At 43.3% G+C, this 21,087-nt stretch overlaps 1 protein-coding gene across 4 annotated transcripts in view; it reads left to right on the top strand.

Moving 5' to 3' along the window:
- The first annotated feature begins 240 nt into the window (after window positions 1–240).
- The window catches only part of NMT2 (N-myristoyltransferase 2), a 66,894-nt gene continuing 46,047 nt past the window's right edge, over window positions 241–21,087 (top strand). Inside the window, exon 1 of one of the 4 annotated variants that reach the window (XM_045069116.1) lies at window positions 241–451. In XM_045069116.1, coding sequence (XP_044925051.1) covers window positions 342–451 — 110 coding nt within the window. In that variant the 5' untranslated portion in view covers window positions 241–341. The remainder of the gene's footprint in view (window positions 452–21,087) is intronic. The other 3 variants (XM_045069117.1, XM_045069114.1, XM_045069115.1) reach the window with 3 other exon arrangements.

Here is a 21,087-nt window from a genome sequence, read left to right as displayed (position 1 = left end):
ACCGGGCCGAAGCGCGGTGCAGGCTCGGGTGCCAGGGTTCGGCGCCAGCGCCCGCGCCCGCGCCCGCCACCCGGCTTGGGACCACCCCGCACCGCTCCTCGCCCTCCCCTCCCCTCCCTTCCCCCCACCCTCAGGCTCCGCGAGTCGCGCCCACCTCTCCCCGCCCCCGCCCCAGCCGCGGTGGGCGGGCCCAGGCCGGGCGGGGCGGGCGGGCGCGGCGTCCGGGCTGCTGGCTCTGAGGAGACGGCGGGCGGCACTAGGGGGAGCTGCTCGCGCCGCCGCCGCGCGGGTCCCCCACGCCCGCGGTCCCGAGCGCCGCCTCCCCAGCCCGCGCCGCCGCGATGGCGGAGGACAGCGAGTCTGCGGCCAGCCAGCAGAGCCTGGAGCTGGACGACCAGGACACGTGCGGGATAGACGGGGACAATGAGGAGGAGACAGAGCACGCCAAAGGGTAGGCGCGCGGGGCGCGGGAGGCTCGGGGCACGGGGACAGCGCGCCGCTCGGGTTGCGCTGGGACGCCGGGTCCCGGGGCGCGGGCGGGGCCGGGGCAGCTCTGAAGGGGCGGGCGGGCCCCAACCTGCTGAGGTCTGGCTCCCGCGGCTCCCGCGCGGCGCGGCAGAGGCGAGGCCCCAGGTGGGCGGCGGGGCGCGGGGCCCCGGTGGGAGGACCGGCGACGCCGATGTCACCTGCCGCGCGGCCGGCTGGCCCCTGCTCGTCCCCGCCTCCGCCTCGGCCCGCGGGTGCGACGCGCCGTCCTGGCCGGCTTGCGACTCGGAGGGACCGATGGGGAGGCGCGGTCCCCGTCCCTTTGTGGCGGCCGCGTTTATGGGAAGTCGTCCTCCTCCGCTCCTTGTCATCCTCTCCTTAAGTCCTTCCAGACCCTCCTACCCCTCCCCCAGCCGCCACCACCTCCAGAAAAAAGAGGAGCTGATGGGGGGAGTGGTTTTAGATTGGCGCGGGGTCTTTTGCGCTGTTGGCAGGGAACTGCGGAAAGTTGTGCTTGCCCGCGCGGAGCGAGGCTAGGGTCGCCGGGGGTCCCGGGGCCCGCCGCTCCTGGGGACGCGCGGATTTGTCACTGCCCCGCGTGCCTGCAGAGCTCTCTGAAGCAGGACGGGCCGGCTGATTTGGGCTCAGGCTTAGGGGATCTGAACAGATTTTGCTTGCAAAGCGGGTGTTTGATCTCCCAAAGCCAGATGCACCAAGCGTTTTAGCACCTGATCAGGTTTCTTCTTATCCCTTTTCACTGGCTCCCTTTTCTCCCCCGGCAGGCTTGATTTGCCTTCCCTTTGGAGAAAAGAATGCTTCCGGTTAAGGGTATTGAAGTTCTGTTTTTAGAGTGGGGGAAGGGTGGTCATTTTAAATAAGACTGGTGTCCTTAAAGGTGGTGTTTGCATTACCCTTTTACCCCGTTGGATTCAAACTATGCGCTGGCACGGAGCACTTATTGCTGCCCCTTAGATGTGAGATTTTTGCAAACCATGGTGACTGGTGAAGAAGTGGGTCAGCTTGAAAACATGATAGGGAGCCCTTAGTCACAGATGGCTTATTTATTCAGTTCATGGAGAGGATTCTTTAAATGATTGATGATTTAAAGTGTAAAGCATTTGCATTCTATTTAACGTCTGCTTGAAGATTTGTTTAAGAAAGGAACTTTTACTGAGCTTTCATGTGTTATAAAATATTAAAAGAGATTAAGAAAAGGAAAAGCTGACTAAATGTTTCTCCCATTGGCAAGTTGCTTTTTATATTTTTGCAGTGAATAATACTTCGGTGGCAGCTGCAAGTACCGAATGTTACAATTCAAGTCTAGAATTTTTTTTTTTTTTTAAAGAGGAAACGAAATTCGACAGAAATCTAAGCCTGAATTCTGTCTATGCAGGGATAGAAATTTGCCTGCGGTAGCTAACTACATATAAGTATGCTTTCGAGACAATCGCATTAGTGCTAGAATGGGCCCAGGTGAAATATGATGGATTACTCAAATAACTTCCCAAATAACTGCCCATTATCTTTCTGGCGGGACTCCGGACTTCTGTCTTCTCCACTGTAATTTATGTTTATTATTCATTCTTTTTCAATCAAGGCTTGGTTTGTACCTCCTTGCTTACACAATCCAGAATATTCATGTTACAGAGAAATACTTACCGTGTTTCCATTGATCTGGGGCCTGGCCCAGGAAGCCTTGCCATGCATAGGCTGCTTGAAGTTCCAGAAGACCGAGAGGCATCTTTAGTCCTCCACAGAGATTTTCAGTGTTACACATTCACATATTGTATGTTAGCATGGTTACTCACCATTTAGAGATGACCGTTAGACTGAGGGTTTTAACCAAGAGCAAATAATATAAAAACTTCTAGTGGGGAGAGAGTACTAGAATGGATTTCTTTGTAGTGTGTTAGATAGGAGGAGATCGGTAAAAATTCGAGTTGCTGCACTTGTTGGACTGCTTTTTTGGATTTGAATTTAGATGGCATGTGCCAAGTTTGTGGATAATTGTGTTCTATTTTGGCTTCTGTACTGATGATGATGTGGCTCAGTAGAAACCCGGATTTTTTTCTCGCGTGTCTCCAGTTTGTTGATGTTGAAAGTCTCTTTTCTGACCTCGGCCTTTTCATTCTCTACTGGTTTAAATCAAGTGATGAATAAAGAGCCTTTGGAGGAATGCATAGGTAAACACTTTACCTTTTAATGAGGAATTACCGCTTTGAGGCCACTTGGTATAGGTAAGGGCACAAAGCAGTAATTTACTAAATAGTACCCTTGTGGCCTGAAGGAATTAATTTACCCCCACAACTGAGTATGCAGATGACCCTTGAACAACACTGGCTTGAACTGCATGGGTCCAATTATATGCGATTATTTTCTCCACAGATAATGCAGCACAGTTCTATAAATGTATTTTCCTTATGATTTTCCTTTCTCTAGCTTACTTTATTATAAGAATACAGTATATAATATGTGTAACATACACAGTGTGTGTTAATCAACTGTTTATGTTATTGGTAAGGCTTCTGGTCAACACTGTGCTGTTAGTAGTTAAGCTTGGGGGAATCAAAAGTTACACAAAGATTTCTGATTCCCTGTTCTGTCAGAATTCCTAATACCTGTTCAAGGGTTAACTGTCATGTATTTACTACTCATTTTAGACGTACTAAGTTGCAACTAAAACCTCAGATAAAAGGAAGATACCAAAATTAGATTATTTTGCAGCAAAATGTAAACATTATTACATAATATGCTTTTTTTTTTCATTTTCGTAGAATTTTTCTTATGGACTAATTCATTTTTGTGGATAATGCTTCAAGTCCGTGAATGACATATGTTTTATGCTTAATGAGAAGAGTAATAGACCATTACCTAGAAGGATTGTTTAAATAACTCCCTTTAATGCGTGACTTACAATTAGGGGAAGTAACCAGGTCCTTGTAGAGGGCTTAGAGGGAACTTGAAAACTTTCAAGCAAATTCAGAGTTCTAAGGTAATCAGTTTTCAACTATTATTTTTAGCAAGACTTTCTACATAAATAAAAATGAACTTCAGTCCAGCTTTCTGTGTGAATTATTTGAAGTAGTCCAGATTGCTGAAGATTTCTGTTCTGGTGGGGGTGGCTGTGGTTACCTATAGGGTGTCTTCTCCTGAAGCTTTCCCAGGTGGGTTCGAGGTTAGATAAATACTCAAGGATCTTTAATACTTATCTCAGTTCGATACATGGGTGGCTTCTGTTTCTTTCTTAGGAAGGGATTTGGGTAACCATTGAGAATGGGGCATATTGTTGAAGGATCTCCGCAGCTCACTATCTTTTCATTCTAGCCCCTGTTTTGTACCTCATTTCTCCGTTTGTAAAATAACAGTGGGTAGTGGTAATTACCTCGAATTCAGCCGACCACTCCACATGGAGCATACTTACTGTCCAGTGTTAGAAGCAGGGTCACACGATTGGCTCCAAATAAAATTAGTGTTCAGGTTGGCACAAAACCAAATCACCAAATCATCTCTTTTCTAGCTTTACCCGGAAAAAAAGAAAAAAAAATTCCTAGACAGATTGATGTTTTTCATCTCCTTCCCACTAAGAGCTTTTTCCTCAATATTCACTGTGATGGAATAGGAGGCAGCTACCAAGAATATTTACTTAGGGAGTAAAATAAGCATATATGAATATGCTCTTGTTGGCAGATAAATGACCAAATTATTCCCTGGGGTAGATATGAAATAGTTTTAGTATTTGAGGGTTATTCTGAGACATTTTAAAGCATTTCTTTCCTTAGAAAAATTAAAGATCTGGTGTTTGGTAAAGATTAAAATTTTGGAATTCCTACAACAAAGAACATTTCTTTTCTCCTGCACCCATTATGGGGGGAAACTGAAGTTATTCTCCATGTAGTGTATTGTTCTTTCTTTCTATGTATCGTTGAGACTGGCGGTGGGAATTTTTCCCGAGGATTATTCAGAGCTGTACTTTCTGAAATTTGATCTGTTATCAGCTCTGTAAATCGAAATGGAAAGGTATGTTAACAGCTTATGGCCAAGGAAACCCCTCAGTTCAAGAAATACAGTTTGAAATCATCAAATGTCTGCTCAGACTTGCATCTGAAATGTGATACTACCCTTGGGTCCCAGACAGATTTTTTTCCAGAAACTTAGCTAAACTCTGGAAAATTTCTAGGTATAGGACACACTCTTTGTTGTGTTGAAATTGTTTATTAACACAAGTGTCCACAGTAAATATGTATGAGTCAGAGTCAGTTGCTCAGTTAACTCAGGGATTGGAACCAAATTCTGTACCAAGTTCAAGAAAAAGGTTAGTTGATTAGTTTTTTTGTTAGCATATTTGAAGATCTATTTCTGACTTTTACTCATTTTAAGAGTAAAATACGATTTATTAGAAATTCAGACAATAAAGTGTGTAAGCAGCAGAAGGCCCTTGGTCATGTTGTTTGCTAGAGAAACCACTACTGACAGTTTAATCAACTAACATTTTTTTTTTAAATATTTTATTTATTTATTTGACAGAGAGAAATCACAAGTAGGCAGAGAGGCAGGCAGAGAGAGAGAGAGAGAGAGGAAAGCAGGCTCTCTGCTCAGCAGAGAGCCCTATGCAGGACTCGATTCCAGGACCCTGGGATCATGACCTGAGCCGAAGGCAGCGGCTTAACCCACTGAGCCACCCAGGCGCCCCAACTAACATTTTAATATATATAAAAAAGTGCATATTTAGCGTTAATAAGATCAAACTTCACATGGAATCATTTGTTATCCTGTATTTTTCACTATTTGTGTTGTCTGCTAGAACTTTCTGCAGTATGGAAATGTCCAAGACAGAGGTCACTAGCTACATGAAAGGTGGTTAGGGTCACTAAGGAACCGAATTTTAAATTTTATTTAATTATAATTAATTTAAATGTAACCAGTGCTTTCTGGGTAGTGTGTATCAGATTGGACAGCTCAGATCATATCCTGTTTTTGACTTTTAGAAGCTTTTGTGGTTCTCAAAATACCTCTTTATTGTTCTCTTGTCTTTGCAGAATATTTTTCATTTCTTCCCTCTAGCGGTTTAGAAGTTCTACACCCTCCCCCTCCGGGAATGATCTTTAAATTTTGAGCAAGCATGTTTTTATCTGTATTTCTGTCAATGTTAAAAATTAACCATTATTCAAAATACTCTACCATTGAACAAAACAAAACGTGTAGGATGTTTTAACTTCTTCCTTTACGTGTCCTGGGTTTTGTTGGAATAGTCTGAAATTTTAATTCCATGTAGCTTCTTTTATTTTTGGCCTTGTATCCCATTAAAACTTTCTTTTTAACTGTTTCATTATATTCATAACCATATTGTTGAAAACTAATTAGACTCCCCTGTTTTTGTTGCTTATCACTATTCCTTGTAAACCATACCTCCTTTTTTGAGGACTTTCTCACATAATTTTTAAATTAACATATGCAGATGATTCTGAATTCTTGTGTATCAGAAGATGCCTTTCTTTTGTCCTTGTGCATAAACTATAGTCTGGGCATGTGGGTAATTCTGTAATAATCATTTTTCTCCAAACTCCACAAATGCTTTGTTATCATCTAGCATTTAGTGGCGCAGATGCTGTCTCTCGGCCAATCTGCTTCTCTTTGTTATACAGGAAACCTCAGTCTTTTTTTGTGTTTTGACTTGTTTTTAGTCTAGAAGTTTCTAGGACTTTCTCCTGGTCTTTCTGTGGCCTGAGGGTTTCCACATCCTTTTACATTCTACAGTCATACTTTTCTTTAATACCTAACCAGAGTACTCAAGAGTACTCAAGTATTGAGACGGAGGGATGGAGATTTCTTGGGGACCGAAGCTTCCAGCTTCACCGTCCCCTGCTGCCCCTGTTCCCTCCAGCTTCCCCATCACCTGTTCTGAACGCTTTTGGCTTTTGACTCCTTAACTCTTTCTCCCCAGACCTTTGACACTGGATCATTTTGTTTGTTATCCCCTGCCCCCCAAAAGCCACTAATATCAGGCTGCTGCGCACACCCCCAACTGAGGGTTTTGTGAATAATGAGGGGAGAGGCTGGATTATCGCGTCAAGGCAGAAGACAACTTCCAGGTCAACGTCAGACATCACTGCTCAGCAAAGGGATTTAGTTAGTGTCCGCGCCCCTGCATAGGCCACAGCTTCCCACATGTACTTGGGAGTTCTCTCTCGTAGGGTGTTCTCTGCATCTTCCCACCTCCACCCCTCCTCCAAGTTCAAGGTGAGAGGTTCCGGTGTCCTTTTTTCAGAAAGGCTTCCGTCCAAGGTGATGAGCCCTGTGAAAGGCCCTATCACTCTCACTGCCACAGGGAGAGCTGTGGTCTTCCTCAGGGAAGGAGCTAGTAGACAAGGCCAGCACCTCAAAACATATCTGCAGGACACGGACGTGTGTCTCCCAGTCTGCTTCCAGGCAGACTGAGCGCGGAGACCGTGCTCGTGGGCTCTGTCTTTGCCGTCTCTGGTGCATGGCACATGGTGGTGGCTTAACAAAGATTTGTTCAGTGGTCTCAGTGGCTCTGAATCTCCACTGACATAATTTCTGATTTAAAAAATTTACCCCATGTGCAGGAGGGCTATGTGAAAGATGGTTTTTTTTCCCCCCTAATTCTAACTGAAAGGACTTGGACTATAGATTCGCACTTTGTTTCTGTGCTGTATAGACCCCAGCGTGGTAAAGTAATCGCTAATTTTCTGAACTTTCAGTATGCTCTTGCTACTTCGTACGTACGTTTTCCTCGTTGAACCTTTGCAACTACAGATAAGGAGATGTGTGCTTTTCCAAGCTTTACAAACTTGTCCAGGCCTCATCTCAGATTCACACTTAGGTCGTGGGCCTCTTGCCACCTGACTGTAAACGCTCAGCCCTGCACTAAACTGCGGGAACTATAAATCAGGAAAAAGTGATTTGTCTGATAGTGTTTCAAGCTCCTCTCCTTTTAAGTCAGAGATGACCAACTTGAGTACCTCTAGAGTCGGAATTCACCAGTGTAATGAGTGCAGGAAATGTCTTTCTTTAAAAAGAATACATTTCCTTGTTTAAAAAAATACTGCAACTTGATTACAGAGAGCACTCTTGAATTTCTCTTCAGGTCTGTTCAAGGACTAATTTTAATGATAGCATCACTATTTTGCAGTGATGCCTATTTCTTGGCAGTCTAGTCCCCATTCTAGACCAAGTTCTACAGCGGCCCCAGTGTGGCCTCCTTCCCCTGGTGCCCTCCACCTCCCAGGACTGCGGTCAGTCAAGTCTTCATGGCCTCTTGGCCATTTGGAAGCAAAATGGGTTCAGGAATCCAGTGTTGAGCATTTCAGGAGGATAGCGCTGCTGGAGGAATCCACATGAGCCTTCTGGTTCCCCAGCTCCACAGCCCAGCCTCTGGCGCTGGAGTGGGTTGTGCTTTTGTGGGTGTTTTGAATTCCTATAAGTCAGGGCCCATCAAGCTCCCCAAGAGGCAGGAGAAAATCCACTGCACAGATCACCTGGCAGGGGGTGTCCCAAACCAAGTTGAGATTTGAACTTTACACTTTCTCTTTTGTTAGCATATTGCCTTTCTGTTAACTGGCTTCAACACACACACGCACACACCAGGGAAATACGAGCTCTTTTTTCTTCCCACGGCTGAGTTCATTCAGTGTTCAAGTTCATGTAGTACATTCCTGAGAAAGATGGTGATTCAGTTAATATTATAATTTTCCATAGTCTCTTCATTTGGGTTTTTTTTGGGAAGGGGGGAGGAATGTAGGGATACTTGTTCATTACTATTCTTTGGGTGCTTATTAACATTTTATAGAAACTGAAGAAAGAACCAATGAAAGAGTTCTTTTTTGTTTTTGCAAATGAAGTTTTTAAAAAATTTTTTTTGCAAAAGCACATCATTTTTATTTTGTTTTTTTAAAGATTTTATTTACTTATTTGACAGAGAGAGATACATTGAGAGAGGGAACACAAGCAGGGAGAGTGGCACAGGGAGAAGCCAGCTTCCTGCCGAGCAGGGAGCCTAATGCGGGGCTTGATCCCCGGACCCTGCGATCATGACCTGAGCTGAAGGCAGACGCTTAACGACTGAGCCACCCAGGTGCCCCAGCACATCATTTTTAATGTAGAATGTCAGAATGTATCATCAAGCAATGCCTTGGTGTATTCATATATACATGTATTTCATATATATAATTCATGTGTACATATATACATTTTCCTATTCACATGTATTTACAAAAAGCAAATATACGCTTTCCGTTGTCCTGGAAATTCCTGTCGTTTGATGTGCCATGAACATCCTAGCCCTCTCTGAGACCATCCCAGGGCTCTGTGGAGACTCATAATCTACGCCGTCTGCTGGCGGGCTCCCGTGCCGAGGCTGCAGGCGGGCCCCATCATCCAGAGCAACGCTGTCCTTTCCTGCCACCTTGTGTTTCCCTCCCCCCTTCCACTGGCCAGGATATGCATGTGGCACAAAAATTGCCTTGGACCAGCTGAACCCAGCAGACATCCTGCGGATGGCAGTGAGCAAAGGAGAGAGCCTGGCCCGTCTTCTGGAACTTACTTTTGGGGGCAAGCAGAGATTCAGGAGAGCGAAGTGAGCTCCTATGTCGGATGCTCTCTTATTTGGGACATAACACTCCCACCCCCCGGGGCCCTGACCTGTATGCTAACTAATATAACCTCTGTATCTTAGCTTTGGCTCTGTATCCACCTTAGTTTTTTAGATTAAAAAATATTTTGAGTCGGTAGAATGAGCATAAGGTTACAACATTCAGAAGGCATAAAGGGGTATCCAGTGAGAATTGACACTTACTCTCTCTCTTACTACTTACCCCTCTTCAGGAGCAGCCACTGTTGCCAGGTGGTGGCCTGTCCTTCCAGCAGTGAAGGATAAGGTGTGCACACATATGTGTGCCCCCCTTGCGTATGCTTGTGCTGGTACTGAAATCAGTATGTATATCAGGCCACATAGACCAAACTCATTTTTTTTTTTTAAGATTTTATTTATTTATTTGACAGAGAGAAATCACAAGTAGACGGAGAGGCAGGCAGAGAGAGAGAGAGGGAAGCAGACTCCGTGCTGACCAGAGAGCCCGACGCAGGACTCGAGCCCAGGACCCTGAGATGGTGACCCGAGCCGAAGGCAGCGGCCTAACCCACTGAGCCACCCAGGCGCCCCCCCCTCTTTTTTTTTAAAGATCAAACTCATTTTTTTTTTTTTAAAGATTTTAGTTATTTATTTGACAGAGAGAGATCACAAGTAGGCAGAGAGGCAGGCAGAGAGAGAGAGGAGGAAGCAGGCTCCCTGCTGAGCAGAGAACCCGATGCGGGACTCGATCCCAGGACCCTGAGATCATGACCTGAGCCGAAGGCAGCGGCTTAACCCACTGAGCCACCCAGGTGCCCCGTCAAACTCATTTTTTAAAAAAAGATTTTATTTATTTATTTGAGAGAGAGAGAAAGTGAAAGAGCATGAGAGGCAGGCAGAGGGAGAGGCAGTCTCCTTGCTGAGCGGGGAGCATGATGTGGTGCTCTGGGATCATGACCTGAGCCAAAGGTGGATGCTTAAGTGACTGGGCCACCCAGATGCCCCCAGACCAACCTCATTTTCTAAAAGACTGTATGTTATTTCATTGACTGGCTGTACCATTTTCTTTAATAACCTGTCCCCTATTCTGTGCTAGTAAACCGTGCTGAAATTAATATACTTGTGTGTATATCACTTCTCTAAAATATTTCATAACAAATATTTTAGAATTTTTTTATGCTAATAAGTTTTAGGGAGGCTGTGCAGTATATTGAAATCAGTATTAAACCAGGGATCAAGAAACTTCCATCACTCACCCTCAGTTTAATTTCTCTGAGCTCTGGGGTGGTTTCTGTGTTTTTAAAAAAATTCCTTATTTCTTTCCTCTACCATCCCAAAGTGGACTGTTTAGCTACCCTCTATCCTTCTGTGTTTGAGGTCATGTCCTTCTATCCAAGTTCATGTTTGGTATTCCAGGTGATGACTGATGACCTTTGCTGTGGCAGCCTCATCACTCCAACAATGGTGGTGTTTCCCCCATACCATACAGATGTTGCCCCTCACTTCTTCATGGGATTTTTCTGAAGGAGAAGAACATAATATTTTGCCATACTCTTGTCACCAAAAGGATTTCACGTACTTATGGAATGTTCCTATAATGGGAGATTTGACTTGGTTGCATGATCAGCATTGGGATATAGAAAAGGGGAAGTAGAGAATGAAACTTTGATTATGTAAGGAAATTTAGAAATAGGAATATCATTTGAAAAGCATGTGGATTCTTGGTTGACGCTAGCAATGAGAATCCATTATTGAAGTGAATCTCAGCCAGACAAAAGATTTATTTTTGACTTGTTAACTACTATTTGCCTCTCAAAGGCCCAGAAATGAGAAAAGTTGTGTGAGTAGGAGCTAGTGTATTTCAGTCAGAAAAACATTGTGGGCACGGGTGAGAGAAAACTATAGGAAATAGGCGATTTTTCTCTAATTTGGACTCTCTTGAAGGGTATACTCTGCCAACTCCCTCAAACCTTTAAAAAAATTTTTTTTCTACTTGTATTCATCATTTCATCTTCAGGAACAGTTTTGCCTAACAGGCAAAGAAGTAAGCCTTTAAGAGAAATTTGTTCGTTGAATATCTGAACAACTTGTACTTTGTCTTTTAATTATATATAATGAACTTAAAGATGCATTTAAAATTTTCATTTACGTTTTAAACATTTCCTCCTTTATTCTGATCGTGGACTATCTGCAAAGACAAATCTTAATTTCACAAACTGTAATTCATGCTAAGCTAGTTTCTAGCCAAAGCATATTGATAAAATTTTATTGTAATTAACATTAACTCCTATCAGAATTGGGTTTTATGGGAAGTATACTCTGAAATTGTTTAATACTGAAATGATTCTGGAAAGAGAAGGCTAAAGAGGTAGGACACAGTTTCCCACAATGACTTTATGGTAAGAGTTGAAATTACTGAGAACTTGCAAGCAACCAAGTATCTGAAAAAGGGGGATTGATTGATCAGAACCTAGCAAAGGGAGTCATCCAAGTTCTTCTAGTCCAGCTAGGCCTGGGTTGAATCTAGGGCTTGCAGAAACTACTGCCCAGAGCTAGCCACCCTCTGCCTCTAACACTGGTGTAAATACTGAAATTGTTGGCCAGTCCCACCATGACCTCCACCCAGCATTATGATCTCAGTCGCTGCAGCTGCCAGCCTCCTTGGCTGACCTTTATAATGATCTCTGACCTTCACTGGTCATAAACTTGGGAGCATCTTTGAACTCTGAGCTTTTCAAAAGCTTGTCCGTGACTTATGCTTGGTCAGAGATCATCTGGAGAACCCCTGACTTGGATTTCCTGTGTTAACCCTCTAAGGTGAGGAATGTGCTGGGAAAGAGATGAAGCCACCCAACTGGTGAGGTGGCTGAAATCTTACTTTAGGTCGGGCCATCACAGAGCTAGATGATGACATCTGGAAGGGTGGCTTCCTGCTCTGGACTGCAGGTTCCACTTGGGGAGAAAATGGGTGAAGAAGTCATTGCTGGAATTGCACTGACTGAGCTACTGACAATAGACTGCCTCTCGAACCTGAAGTGTAGGTCAAATCCGTGATTGAACGCTGGGTGCCCGGATCCAGCACGAGGAGAGATGCATGCAGCCCACGCCCCCGGAGCACCTGCCTCTGCCATGGCCAACTTCCCGCAGCTGCCAGTGTGAATCGTCTCCTGTCCGCAGGGCACTGTGAAGCATCTTTGCGTCCCCTTTCCTGTTGTTCATAAACTGTATCAAAACCTCGGCACAGAGTTTGTCCCTTGTAGTGCCGTTCCATCTCGTAAAGGGATGTGGCATCCCACCATAACACACTCGTTCAAAAACAGGCTGATGAAACCTGTCCGGAGATCATGAATAGGCACATGACCCAAGAGGAGCCAAATATTGCCAACATATATCTCAAAAGACATCTGGTCTGTGGAGAGGCGCTGACAAGCAGCCATCTTGTGTAGCCATGGCCCGAGTCCTGGCTTGGCCACTCCTTACCCGGTGGCTCCCAGCCAGGGCCAGAACCGCTCTGTATTTCCGTTTTCTCTTCGATAAAATGAGAACAGCAGTCCCTATAGCACTTGCCTTCCAGGGCTGACCTGTGTGAAGTGCTTGGTTGGCACAGCACTTAGTGCGTTCAGGGCGCCACCTTGCTGCCACGCGGGCAGTGATGGCGGCTCCTTTCTGATTGTTCTCCCCAGCGGCCCGGTCAGGTGTCCGGGAGTTCCTTTCCCTCCCACACTTCTGATTTCATCAGACTTACAGATGTTCGACAAATCAGCCGATTAAGAGTAGAATCCGAGGTGGTTTTCTTTTCAGATCCCGTTCAGCCATGAGGTAGAGCATCTTGTTAAGACTCTCTTAGCTGTTAGAGATTACGCTTTTGAGCGGCACTCCTTCACCGCCTATTCTTCTGTCAGTCTTTTGTCTTTTTCGTATTGATTTGTTTTATTGATTTCACATTCACCCAGCAAATATTTATTGAGGACCTTTGGTATAGCAGACACTGTTTTAAATGCTAAGAATACAAAGGGAAATGCTGTTTTATGGACCTGAGGCCCTGACTAGAGGAAGAGAAATAAATACGTAACACAATTTTAGCTACCAGTAGGTTAAGAGAAAAGACGAGGCAGGGCAATCACGTTAATAGCTAACATAGATTGAGTGATTTCTATGTGCCAGCTACTGTACTAAGTTCTTACGTGTAGTAATTGGTTTTGTCCTCGCAATTTTTCTATTAGTTTCTACTAAAAACTCTATCCTTTTATAGCTGTGGAACCTGAAGCACAGACAGGTTAAAATAATACATTCCAAGTCACACAGCTAGGAAGTAGTGGAGCCAGAAGTCAAAACCAGACCCTGGCTAATGCCTGCATTCCTGGCCAGGGTGTTATGTTATCTCCCTATCCTGTATTGGAGATACAGTGCAAAGGGGGAACAAGTTTTTGTGTATTCTGACTATTAATAGTATTTTATCATGTGTTTTATGAATATCTTGCCTCATTCTGTAGTTTAAAATATTTATAATCAGTTTGCCACAAAATCTTTAACTTTGATATAGTCAAGTTACTGCTTTTTATTTGTAGTTGCACTTTTGAGGTCGCCCCTATTTATTCCTTTTTTTTAAATTGAAGATTAGTTCACATACAACATAATGATTCAGTATTTAAATATATTACAAAATGGTCACTGTGGGACACCTGGGTAACTCAGTTAAGCATCTGCCTTCTTCTCAGGTCTTGATCCCAGGGCCCGGGGATTGAGTCTTGTATTGGGCTTCTTGTTCAGGAGGGTGGCTGCTTCTCCCTCTCTCTGCCATTCCCCCTGCTTTTGCTAATGCTCTCTTGCTTAGTCTCTCTCTCACAAATAAATAAATAAAATATCTTTAAAAAAAACAACAACAAAAAATGGTCACCACAATAAATATAGTTGCCATTTGATATAATTGACTATATTCTCGGTGCTGTACATTATATCCTTGTGCCTTATTTATAACTGGAAGATTGTCCATCCCCCCACCCGGTAACCATGAGCTTATTCTCTCTGTATTTTGTTTGTTTGATTTTTGTTGTTGTTGTTGTTTAAAGACTTTATTAATTTATTTGACAGAGATCACAAGTAGGCAGAGAGGCAGGCAGATAGAGGAAGAAGTAGTCTCCCCGCTAAGCAGAGAGCCCGATGCGGGGCTTGATCCCAGGACCCCGGCATCATGACCTGAGCCAAAGGCTTTAACCCACTGAGCCATCCACGCGTCCCATTTGTTTTGTTTTTTAGGCTCCACATATAAAGCATACAGTACTTGTCTTTGTCTGACTAATTTCACTTAATTTATACCCTCCAGGTCTATCTATGTTGTCACAAGTGGCACGAATTTCATTATTTTTTATGTCCGAGTAATATTCCATAGAGAAAGAACAAGATACCTAGGAGTAAGTTTAGCCAAGAAGGCGAAAGATCTATACTCTGAAAACTCTAAGACCTGAATGAAGAAGATGGAAGAGGACACAAATAAATAAAAAGATACACCATGCTCATGGATTGGAAGAATTAATATTGTTAAAATGTCCATATTGCCCAAAGCAGTCTACAGGTTCAACACAATCCCTATCAAAATACCAATGGCATTTTTACCCTCCAGTGGTATTTTTCACAGAACTAGAACAAATAGTCCTAAAATTTGTATGGACCACAAAAGACCCCAGATATTCAAAGTAGTCTTGAGCAAAAACAGAGCTGGAGGTTTTACACCCCTGGAAGAATGTGTATTCTGTTTTTGGATGGAATGTTCTGTATATATCCATTAAGTCCATCTGGTCTAACGTGTGGTTTAAGGCCACTGTCCTTTTTAGTTTTGTGTCTGGGTGATCTAAGTGGAGTGTTAAAGTTCCCTACTATTATTGTATTACTGACAGTTCTCCCTTTATGCCTGTTAATACTTACTTTGTGTATTTAGGTGCTCCAGTATTGGGTGCATAGGTATTTACAAGTGTTACATCTTTTTGTTGGATTGATCCTTTTATCATTATGTAATGGCCTTCTTTGTCTCGTGTGGCAGACTTTGATTTAAAGTATATTTTGTCTGATAATCAGTGTTGCTAGCCCAGCTTTATTTTCATTTTTGTTTGCATGGACTATCTTTTCCCATCCCTTCACTTTCAGTCTGTAAGTAAGTCTCTTGTAGGGAGCATGCAGATGGGTCTTTTTTTTTTTTTTACCTCTTCTGTCACCCTGTGTCTTTTTTCCTGTAGCATTTAGACCATTTACATCTCAAGTAATTACCAATAGGTATGTATCTATTGCTGTTTTGTTTACTGTTTTCTGGTTGTTTTTGTAGTTCTTGTTTGTTTCTTTTCTTGCTCTCTTCTTTGTGATCTTTCTTTTGTGGTTGGATTCCTTTCTCTTTATTTTTTGCATTTTTATTAGATAGGTTTTGGTTTGTGGTTACTGTGAGGTTCATATATAACAAACTATGTATATAGCAGTTTTAAGTTGGTGCTTAAGTTTAGATGCATTCTACATTTTAACTCCCTTATTTTATGTTTTTGATATCATTTTTCACATCTTTTAATTTGTGAATTTCTTAATTAATCATTGTAGATATAATTAATTTTATGGCTTTTGTCTTTTAATCTTCAGACTAGCTTTGTAAGTGATTGATTCACTACCTTCTGGCTTCTGTATATGCATGTCTTTACCTGTGAGATTTTTTTTTCTTTCATATATTTTTCTATTTCTAGTTTTGGCTTTTTTTTTCTCTCCTTTAAGAAGTCCCTTTAATATTTCTTTTTTATTTTTTTAAAGATTTTATTTATTCATTTGATGGACAGAGATCACAAGTAGGCAGAGAGGCAGGCAGAGAGAGAGGAAGGGAAGCAGGCTCCCTGCTGAACATAGAGCGCGACACAGTGCTTGATCCTAGGACCCTGAGATCATGACCTGAGCCGAAGGCAGAGGCTTTAACCCACTGACCCACCCAGGCGCCCCCCTTTAATATTTCTTACAAAGCTGTGGTGATGAACCCCTTTAGCTTTTCCTTCTCTGGGAAACCCTTTATCTTCCCTTTAATTCTGAATGATAATCTTGCTGAGTAGAGTATTGGTTGTTAAGTTTTTTCCTTTCCAGCGCTTTAATATTGTGCCACTCCCTCCGGCCTGCAAAGTTTGTCCAAAAATGAGTTAACAGTCTTATGGGACTCTATGTGACTCGTTGATTTGTGTCTGTTGCTTTTAAGATTCTCTCTTTAATTTTTGACATGTTAAATATAATGTGTCTTATTGTGGATCTCCTTGGGATTATCTTTCATATAAGTATTTTGTCACTTTCCCTCCACCCTCTTCTGGGACCTCTATAATGTAAATGTTAGTATGCCTGATGTTGTCCTAGAGGTCCCTTAAACTATCTTCCTTTTTCAAAATTCTTTTTTCTTCTTGCTGTTCAGTTTGGGTGATTTCCACTACCCTGTCTTCCAGTTCGCAGATCTGTTCTGCAGCCTCTCACCTGCTGTTGATTCCCTCTGGTATATTTTTCGTTTCAGTTAACTGTAGTCTTCCACTCTGACTGTTGTCTTTTAATTTTGTTTTATGTCTCTTTGCTGAAGTTCTCACTGTGTTCACCCAGTTTTCTCTCAAGACCACTGGGCATCACCCCTATATTGTGGCTGGGATTCCACTGGTAGGGGCTTGCTGCTGAGCAAGACTCATCCCCAGCCTAGTGGGCTGTGAGGCCCTGCCCAGACTGCTATGGATGTGCTAGTTGGCAGGGTTATCAGCCTGTCTGCTCTGGGGTTCAAGGAGGAACAGGGTTGTGCCAGACTCTTAGCAGAACATGCCTCCTGGCTTTAGCAGTCTAGAGGAACAATTCCAAAATGGCACCTGCTATTGCCAGGATCAGCATGGCCAAATAAGTGCAGAAATTGCTGACACCAGTGTCTCAGTCCTTGGAGAGAGGCCCAGGTGCCTCCTGCCTATCTGGGAGGCACTCCAGATTAGTAAATGGGTCTCCTTTACCTATAATCTATGTAGCTCCTATAAATCTATGGAGCTTTGCACTCATTTCCAGGTCTAGGGAGTCTGTGTGCAAGCCCTTTAGGAGGGGCTTTCCTTTCCCTAAAACTCTGTAGTTTTCTTGAATGTACTCCCCATTGGTTTTCAAAGCCAGGTATTTTAGGGGCGCATCTCTCCTATGCAGGATCTAAGTATTGGCTTGCCTGGTTTGGAGCTCAAATCTCTTGCTCCTTAGGGAAAATTTTCTTATAGCTAGGGCCCTTCCTGATTGGAATTCCATGGCTGGGGTGTGGTAGTGGTTTTTTTTTCTCCCCTCAGTGAGACCATATCTCTACCTCTTCTATCTACCCAGGAATGGTGGCATTTCTGTTGTGGTGCTCTGTTCATCTGGTTTCTAGGTCCCTTTCTGTATATAGGTGTAGATGTGTTGTCTTTGTGGGAGGAGGTGAGGTCAGTATCTTTTTATGCCGCCATCTTAAACCTTCTTCTGGAGTCTCTGTTTCTTTCTTTCTTTAAGATTTTATTTATTTATTTGACAGAGATCGCAAGTAGGCAGATCAGTAGACAGAGAGAGAGAGGAGGAAGCAGGCTCCCCGCTGAGCAAAGAGCCCTATGTGGGACTTGATCCCAGAACCCTGAGATCTTGAGTCGAGCCGAAGGCAGAGGCTTAACCCACCGAGCCACCCAGGCGCCCCTGGAGTCTTTGTTCTTAACGATTTTAGGCACTGTAATTATTATAGACACTTTAGAAAATACGTGAAAATATAACAAAGCTTATCTATAATCCCATCATTTTCTATGCAGAAATAGTAAATCAAGGGGAAAAATTTATAAAATAATTGAAACATCAAACCATTAAGAGTTTTTGTGGGGAGGAACTAAGTAATCTCTGGTGAAATCCTGTGAAATCTAAAATTGTTTTTTTGGGGATTCACATACCCTAAATTGAATGATTTTGATGTCCTTAATATTAATGTATTAGTTACGATAGGGTAAACTGCTGTATCAGGTAGGCTCTAATGTGCAGTTTGCTCAATGGAATGAAAACTTCCTTCTTATGTCATATATAACAGCCACATGAAGGTGTTTGCATGGGTGCAAGAATCTTTTCCTTCATTCTATCAGTCAGAGCCTAGTCTTCTCCCATCATGTGGCTCTCCCATTCTCTGTTGTCTCATCCTACGTCTGCATCCCATCACGTGGGAAGGAGTGGGAAGAACACCCAAGAGAGTCTCTGGGCCAGCAGGAAGTGGCAGACCTCACTCCCACTCCCATCCCCTGGCTAGACCTTAGTCACATGGCCATATCTGATGGTGAGTGAGCTGGAAAACGTAGTCTGGTTGTGAGCCTGGAAAGAAAGGGAAGATGGATTTTGTAGTCAGCTAGCAATCTCTACCCCACTTGTTTATCCTGGAGCATCTGCAGAATGTTTGCTTGGCTATAGTCCCGTCTATAGAATCTTGGAATATGTCTTTGAACAGAGTTGCTGCATGTATATATTAAATATTTGCCATTTCCATGGCTGAGAAGGAGTTTATTGGTTAACCTTCTAAGATAAATGGGGTTTGAATACGCCAGAGATTCTCGGTGGGCACAGACAGAATTACCTGTCCTTCCTGGGGTAGGAAAACTGAGTGGCTTTCTGCTATGAATCTTTCGTATGAAATTCTGGGGGGAAGTAGGAAGTACAACTTCTGTTCTTTAAGAACCAATAGATCTTTATAAGAGGGCTGTGTGAGTTCCATAGCTAACCTGTGGTTCAGGATTTACTTTTGAGTCCCAAGGGTCTGAATCAGTTATTCTTCATTGGATTTTCAAGAAGAGTCTTCAAGAGCAGGGATTTTTCTTTATTATCCCAAGGCCCAACAGCATCTGTATTACCTTGGGGCTGTGACATCTCTGTGTGTCATCCACTCCTCCTGATCTGCAGGAGGCAGGTCACCATCACCAGCTCTTGGTCTGCAAAGGCCTGGACATCATCCTGCCACCCCCAGGGACAGGAGTTGGACTTGCCAGTGTTTTAACAGCTTTTTTGACCTAAGTCCACATACTCTACAATTCACCCATTTAATGTGTGCAATTCTGTGGCATGTAGTATTTTCACAGAGTTGTACAAACACCCCACAATCAATTCTAGGACATTTCATCACCCCCAAAGGAAACCCTGGGTCCCTTAGCACTGGCCCCCAGTGCTCTTCATTTTCCCAGCACCTGACAAACACTAGTTTATATTCTGTCTCCGTAGACTTCCCTGCTCTGGACATTTTGTGTAAAGGGAGTCCTATAGTAAATGGTCTTTAGTGATTGGGTTCTTTTATTTCGCCTGATGGTTTCAGGGTTCATCCATGTTGTAGCGTGGGTCAGGACTTCATCTTTTGTTGCTTAGTCCTACACCATGGTACGGATATGACACATCTTCTTTATTTGCGTATCCGTTGGTGGGCATTTGGGTGGCTTCTGCTTTTTTGGCTGTTATAAAATGATGCGTCTGGGAACCTGTGTGTGCAGGCTTCTAGATGGATCTATGTATTTGCTTCTCCTGGGGATATACCTCGGAGTGGAATTGCTGCTGAGTGGCATGGTAGCTTTAATGGTTAGCATTTTGAGGAGCTGCCCAACTGTTTTCCAAAGCACCTACACTATTTTGCGTTTCTGCTGGCAGTGTACGAGGGGTATGATTTCTCTACATGCTTGCCAACACTTTTATTACCTTTTGTGATTACTCTTATCCCCACAAGTGTGAAGTCCACCTGTCAGTTCTCATTTACCATGTGTTCTCATTTACCATTATCTCATGTGCCAAGTCGTACACTGGAGGCTTCATTCAGTCCTGGGGGATTTCTGCTTCTTTTCAATGTGGAAATACGATCAGGTATGTCTGGGAGTTTGGAGGAGGCGATGGCTAATTGAGTGCCCATGAGAGCAAAGGGGGAAAAACAAAACAACAACAAAACCCTTGAGCACTAGAGTTAACAGTTTCTCCATCATAACCAAATAAGATAGTATAATTTTAACAAGATGGTATTGGGAAGTGGAGGAAGTTGTGGTATGTAATACCAGACCCCAAAATACAAATTAACAGAAAATTTGATTGTATAAGTGTCTGAGAAGTTATGGAATCCATGATGTAGGCATATTTAAGGAAATTTTGGTGAAATAATCTGGTGTTTTTATTTACTTTTTGTCTCTGTATCAACTTCAGTTTCCATGAGTTTGTTTATCTTTTTTTTTTTAAGATTTTATTTATTTATTTGACAGAGATCACAGGTAGGCAGAGAGGCAGGCAGAGAGAGGAGGAAGCAGGCTCCCTGCTGAGCAGAGAGCCCGATGTGGGACTCGATCCCAGGACCCTGGGATCATGACCTGAGCCAAAGGCAGAGGCCTTAACCCACTAAGCCACCCAGGTGCCCCAAGTTTGTTTATCTCTTTTAGAAAAAAAAAAAAAAATCATTGATAGGCACAGAACCAAAATATCTGGATTCTTTGTTGGTCCTGATTCTTCCTTTCTGTCCATTTGGGTAGGCATCCATGCCAGTCATAAATTACCAGTTTGTATCCCTCTGGATGAAAGCTTCTTAGAAATTTGGAGATATTTTAAACTAGGTGTATTGGATGGAAGAGCTGTAAAATCCTGGGCTCCCAGTGGTTTCTAGAAAAGCCATAACCAGTGGCAGTAAAAGAATGAGGCAGGACAGGGGTATGGGTTATGAAGCCTAGGGCATGTCCCTAATGACTTTAGATACCACCATTCCCCTCCCCCAACTCACCCCTGTGCCCAACACACTATTGAGCACATAGTAGATGCACAGTAAAAACGTGATACTAGGCCATAGTAAGTTTACCCCGCACATAAGGAGAATTGTAGCTTTCAGAAGTGTTCTGCCACCTGGCAATAGGTGACTGGAGTTATCTCAAGAGCCAGTGATCTCAAGAGAATTATTCACTCATTCATTCAACAAGCATTTGAAATAAAAATTTGCTAGTGTCAGGCATTAAAGCACTACAGACCTTGGGGGTACAAATGTGAAT

This window comes from Mustela putorius, unplaced genomic scaffold, assembly GCF_011764305.1.
Source record: "Mustela putorius furo isolate JIRA1106 unplaced genomic scaffold, ASM1176430v1.1 tig00003913_pilon_pilon_pilon, whole genome shotgun sequence".
Classification (NCBI taxonomy): Eukaryota; Metazoa; Chordata; class Mammalia; order Carnivora; family Mustelidae; genus Mustela; species Mustela putorius.
The sequence above is the reverse complement of the archived record's forward strand: the minus strand, read 5'-3'. Positions and strand labels throughout refer to the sequence as shown.